Raw genomic sequence first — 5827 nt, 5'->3', positions numbered from 1 at the left:
GAGGGTGGAGGGGCGGTGGCTGGGGCGAAATGCTAATAATTCACATCCGCCTATTAGACATAGAGGCATGCCTTGTGGTATACGAAACATAATAATATGATCTAGCCCGAGGTGGATCTGCTAAACACGACTGGGCCGAGAGCAAAAACTAAACTCTCACCGACACGCACAGGACCGAGATCTTTGAATACGCAGTGTTCCCACTTCCAGTCTTCCTCTAAGAACCAAAAGCGTGGTACTAGTATGTCAGAATTGTCAACGACTAGATTTGTTTGTTCTTCTTCTGGCCGTATATTGTTCGGGGTTTCAGAATGCGCATGTTTCCAGTCTTACTCTAAGAACAAAAAAAAGCGTGGTATGTCATAGTTGATTGTCAATGACTAGATTTCTAAATTTGTTGGTTCTTTTTCTGGATCTTAAATATTGTTCAAGATTTCCGAAGCTGTCAAAATATTATTCCGACGCATGTCTTTCTTTCGAGGATTCAATGAATATAAATAATATTATACCTTCTGTTTTCTGGTTTTCCCAAAGGAAACTCTGAATACACTAAGTTGTGAAAGGAAATGATACATGTCATTGATTTTAAACTGTGAAAAAAACCCACAACAAAAACTCACTTACTTTGTACTTTTATCCGCCGCTTATAAGTTATACCCTGTTGGATGTCGCGTGAAGAAAGAGACGTCTCTCTGCCATATTATAATACAAACAAACAAAAATAAAATTGTACCAAAGAAGATAATACCCAGTATTTCACCCCCCCAGATTGGCTTGCTGTAAAGTGAAGATGAAGTCTAGTGCAACAAGTATGGTGGTCGTGGTTCTGTTCCTTCTGCTTCATGTATCCCCGAGTCTGCAGCACGTGGAGAGCTCAGTCTCGGACCAGGAGCTGCAAGAACTACTCACGGTAAGTTCTTATAACCCTTTACGTGATAGAGATGTGATTTTGCAATATTATTAGTAGTAAATATTAGCACGCACGTAGCAAAATCGACGAGGCGCGTAGACTGCATCGTTTCGTTATGTACTCTGTGTAAATTTTGCTGTGTACGAATTTCAGGCTATATCAAGGGCGATAGTTGGACAGTTGGGTTAAAACTGTGTACATTAATTATGCCCCTCCCCTCCCATTCCACGCCAACACTTCCATCCTTTTTAAAAGCACAGTAATGCAGTTTTTACAGGAGAGACCCACCCCACCCCCAACTGAAAAACGACCCCCCCAAAAAAAACAAAAAACAAAAAACAAAACAACAACAACAACAACAACAAAAGAATGCTGTTACTTAGAAAACAATATTTACTTTAAAAAATGACAAAGAAGTTATCACTAAAATTGTATTCTTGCATAATATATTAACTTGGGATGTTTGCAAAGAGTTTGTTTTCTTGGGAACAGCATTATTTTGTTTACAATCGTGTAAGTTAGGAGACTGGGATTCTCGCTATTGGTTTTGTTTCCACTTCTGCTAAGATCAATCGTATTTCATCGTCTGAAAAGCCTTTCCGCTTCTTTTGCTCCGCCGTGGCCCAATCTTTGCTGAAAGAAACTTGGCAGAGAGTCGGCAAGCTGTTATGTGGGGTGTCACCTCTTCTATTTGTAGGAGAAGCGCGCTGACACATATGTGGCAACACTATCAGACACGTACCTTCATAAAACCACAAACCCCCAATGGGGGCTCTCGTTGCCTAGAGGTTAAGGTGTTCACCTCTCATTCAAAGGTCCCGGGTTTGAAAAGGGGGTAGCGACCGAAAAAATTTCTTCTCTAGAATTGTCTCCTTTCACTTCCTTTCCTGCTCTCTAGAGATGTTCTGTCGTCTGCTATAGTCTCCTCTTTCTCCCCCCACCCCTTCACCTCCTTTGCCCCCTCTCTATATTTGTAAAAGTTCGTCACTTTGGTCGCCTAAAACTTCCGAACCACTTAACTTTCGAAATTGAAAAAAAGTTAACGATGGTTCAGAATCATTATAAAGGCGTGCAGGTATATTACGGAGTCTGAAGTCACTGTAGTTTAATTTTCAGTTTTTCATTAGTTTCGTTCAGATGTAATCTTGGGAAAGTCTGTCTTCTAAGACGCCATTGTAAACAAGAGTGGCTTCCATTCACATGCAGTGCGCACTGTTCCTACAATAACTTGACGATCTATTCTTTTGGGTCCGTTCATCGAACGGGGTATCCAGCTAGTGTACAATAACAGAGATGATGTGTACGTTATATATGCAACAATTGTGATGATGATGTGTACGACAACAATTGTGATGATTTCTGCTTGTTTCTTACAGGCCACGGATACCCACTATATGAACCTGAAGAGAAGCTTGGGAAAACTGGACCAGACCCTCCAGATAGTGCCACTGGAACAATCTGCCCGGCTCACCAACGACAGACTCATCAGGCGGAGTGATATGAGCAGGTTGCTCAATTCTCTTACAGCGTTCTGCGAAACTCTTCAAAATGAAAACGAGACCGGATCAACCCACGAGCCGATGACGGGAACACAATACCTAACGACGGTATCTCCCCCTGAATCCTCCTCCGAGTCGGTGGACAGCGCGGCGTCTGTGTCCGGGGAGAAACCGGAAGGTGAACACACGACATCTTGGTGGACCCCCGATGTGCCTGTGTTGCCTCTTTCAGTAAGATCAAAGTACAGGGATGGTCGCGTGACTCTCACTTTCAGGGTGCTGCATTCCGTGCCAGCATACGCCATGCAAGATATAGACAGATTTGGACATGGGCCAAGCTCCATAAAAAGGTTAAGCTTTCGGAGAAACGAACCTGTTCCCAAGATCTCAAAGTCCCGATTCACGGTCAGCACTCGACGCTGTTTAGAGAATGGAGCTTCTGCTTTCAGGCATGCAATAAGCTTTCAGTTTGGAGAAGCTGGTGGAAACATTTACACGCCGAGAACCTCTGTGCGTGTTAACGTGTGTAGTGGGGGACCAAACAACAACGCAACATTTCTGGACTTTACAGGTCTGCCCAAATCTAGAGAAGAAAATATTGACCTTCCACGATTTGACCTAAATTTGTCAAGTTCTACAATCCTGATACGTGAGGGCCAGAATAAAACATTTCAAGTACGGGTTTCTCAGTTAGATAATTTCAGTTTCTTTGCAGAAACACTCGCCTATGATACGGAGACAAGCAACATTTCCAAATCTCTGTGGTGGTCAACAAATTACATGGTGGTTGACGATATCTACAGAGTATTCGTTCAAAAAGCGGACGAATACGGCAGCAGCGATATGACGAGGGTAGAACTGGCGCCTGCAACTGAGGAAGACACTTCTCCTGAGACATTGGATCACGGTCCCGGCGAAAACGGAAGGAACTCCACGGCGAAAACAGCGACGCTTCAGATTTCACTAGACACGGACTCCGGTTTGGAGACTGGAGTAATTGCTCTCAGCCAGTCACGCCGAGTCAAACTGGAAGTGCCGGACAGTCCCGAGCCAGATGTTGTTGTCTTAAGTACGTCTTTAACGATCCCAGTACAAATGAGGCGACCCGATTTAGCCCCTCCAATCCCTGAAGGAAATGTTGTATTTATGGGCAGAACCGAATCTCTTTGTAACACAAATCGTCGATCAAAGCACTTTACCTCCGAGCCTTGTGCTGTCGAGTGTCGAGTCAAGGGTATGGGCATTGCTGCTTTGACAATTCGTAGATCGACAGGGTCAAGTGCACAAGAACCTGAAATCCTATCTCAGGTGAGCCCAGGGGGAGATCAGGCCAGGGCCTACGCTGTTTTCGAGGAGGCAGACCCGAGAGCATCCGGGGAATACGTCTGTGAAGCATCTTTGACCAACGGCAAAACGGAGCGGGCTGTTTTGAATTTACGGGTAGGCAGCTACCCAGACATCCCCGAGAACGGAGCAACGATAGAGGACGCTGGCAACAGAACCGCACTCATCACTTGCACTGCCACCGGAGACGATGTCGACCTTGCCATCTTTGCGAACGAAAAAGGTCAGGTGACCAGACTAGACGGCAATTCAACGAACTCGGATTTAGAAGTAGAAGTATCGTCTGGCAGTGTGACCTACAAGTTGTATCTTCCGTTTGATCGGCTCGAGTTCTCGGTGTTTCAAGTGGCATGCAGAGCATCTAACGCACTGGGCGAAGACGTGGAATACATCTACGTCAGTAACTGGTTCAACGATTATTACAGGCAGTTCAACCCCACAACGCAGTTCAACACCACAACTACTGACAGTTATTGGTCTTAACTGTTCCCGCGGTTTTATGCAACGGGGAAAAAATCTGAAATTATGCAAACTGAGCCCAAAAATGTGAAATTATGCGATTCCGTTCATTTTTAACAAAGAATGATAATGGAAAATAATCAGAAAATATGCACCAAAAATAAAAAAATCAAATTTTGCTAAATTTTTGGGGGTTTCATAAAACCCCGGTTACAGTCTTAACAACTGACAACATCACACACAAAAAAAGGGGGGGTCGGACAAACGTCTCTGTTCTCTGTCTTTTCTGTAACGGTAGTGGTGTGGGTGGTTGACAGGTGCTCTAATGTGGTGACTCCTTCTTTCTTATCAAACATAATTATTGTGTCGTGTTCTTATCTACCCTACTTCTTTTCGGTGAATGTTTCTCTCTAGCAACACTTCTATTCTATGGCTCTTAATTACCTCTTTGTTTTTCAAGTTTAAGTTTAAGTTTTACGGCACCTGCAACACAAATAGGTTGACACGAAGATTGGAGTGTTACTAAAGAAGTCTGTGTTTTGTTTGCGTTTTTTCTTAAATGTGGGTTCTTTTGCGCCCCCATCAACAAAATTGAGACAATCTAGGACGGAGACTTCGGAACCTGCTTGCCAAGGGCAACCCAGACGGAGGGATGCAGCACCCCACAGGAACACCGAAATACACTTGTACTTGATGACAATTTTCTCCCCTCTCGGGCATCGAACTCAGGTCTCCTGCGTGCGGCAGCGAAGCTCAAAGCTGCTACACCACAAACGGCGGTTACCACAGAGAGACATACAAAGAAAAGGAGGTCAAACAAAATGGATAGATGATTAATCGGAAAGAATGAGTAAACCACACCAGAGCTACAATATCAATACTATAAAAGGACAGGTTTACTGGGCTACTTCACTGGGAAGGCGTCGGTGGCCAAGTGGTTAGGCTACCGGACTTGTAATCGTAAGATTGCTGGTTTGGGGTTCGAGCCTCAGCTCGGTCCGACGTTGTGTCCTTGGGAAAGGCACTTTATATATATGTTGAAAGGGGCGTTAAACCTATACAAGTTTACCATTATATTTTTTTACTGTACTGTACTGGTATAACCAATGTCCCCAAGATGGCCCAAAACAGACAGAGCTGGAGATCCTTTGTTGCTGCCCTAAACGCCAGATGGCGTAATGGGTAGTAAGTAAGTAAGTAATAACCAATTTCTCATCCTGCCACACACCTGTATTAGTACATAATGTAACGCAAAACTCATACTACAATTGAAACTAAAAGGAAATGCATTATAATGTAAATTGTATTTTTTCCCCACTGTTGTTTTTATTCCTTCTTTTGTACACGTGTGCGTTGTATAAAATACAGTGTATTACTACTTAATAAAGTACTATCTTCTCTTCTCTTCTCTTCTCTTCTCTTATCTTATCTTACTTTGCCGTGGGGAAAAAATCTCAGCATATTTTGCAACAACTGTGTGCTATATTTTGACTGGTAGTTACACTTTTTAAAATAAACTAACATTTAGTGATTGTAAAATGTCGCCTGCTTCTTCGATTTGATTCAAGAGTGCATTTGTTGTTGTTGTTGGTGGTGTTTTTTTTGGGGTTTTTTT

General features: G+C 43.3%; 1 protein-coding gene across 1 annotated transcript; it reads left to right on the top strand.

The window, feature by feature from the left end:
- Positions 1 to 774: 774 nt before the first annotated feature.
- LOC101857566 lies at positions 775 to 4461 on the top strand. The gene is made up of 2 exons (XM_005097750.3): positions 775 to 910; positions 2287 to 4461. The coding sequence occupies exons 1-2, from the start codon at positions 791 to 793 to the stop codon at positions 4234 to 4236; spliced, it is 2070 nt and encodes a 689-aa protein (XP_005097807.1). The 5' UTR covers positions 775 to 790; the 3' UTR covers positions 4237 to 4461.
- Positions 4462 to 5827: the final 1366 nt, after the last annotated feature.

This window comes from Aplysia californica, unplaced genomic scaffold (genome assembly GCF_000002075.1).
Source record: "Aplysia californica isolate F4 #8 unplaced genomic scaffold, AplCal3.0 scaffold00163, whole genome shotgun sequence".
NCBI lineage: Eukaryota > Metazoa > Mollusca > Gastropoda > Aplysiida > Aplysiidae > Aplysia > Aplysia californica.
Note: the sequence above shows the minus strand (reverse complement) of the source record. Positions and strands in the feature narration are given on the sequence as shown.

Coding starts and splice junctions, on each gene's coding strand:
- LOC101857566 (XM_005097750.3), top strand. CDS start 791: ATGAAGTCTAGTGCAACAAGTATGGTGGTCGTGGTTCTGTTCCTTCTG. Junction 911..2,286: donor AGCTGCAAGAACTACTCACG/GTAAGTTCTTAT, acceptor TGTTTCTTACAG/GCCACGGATACCCACTATAT.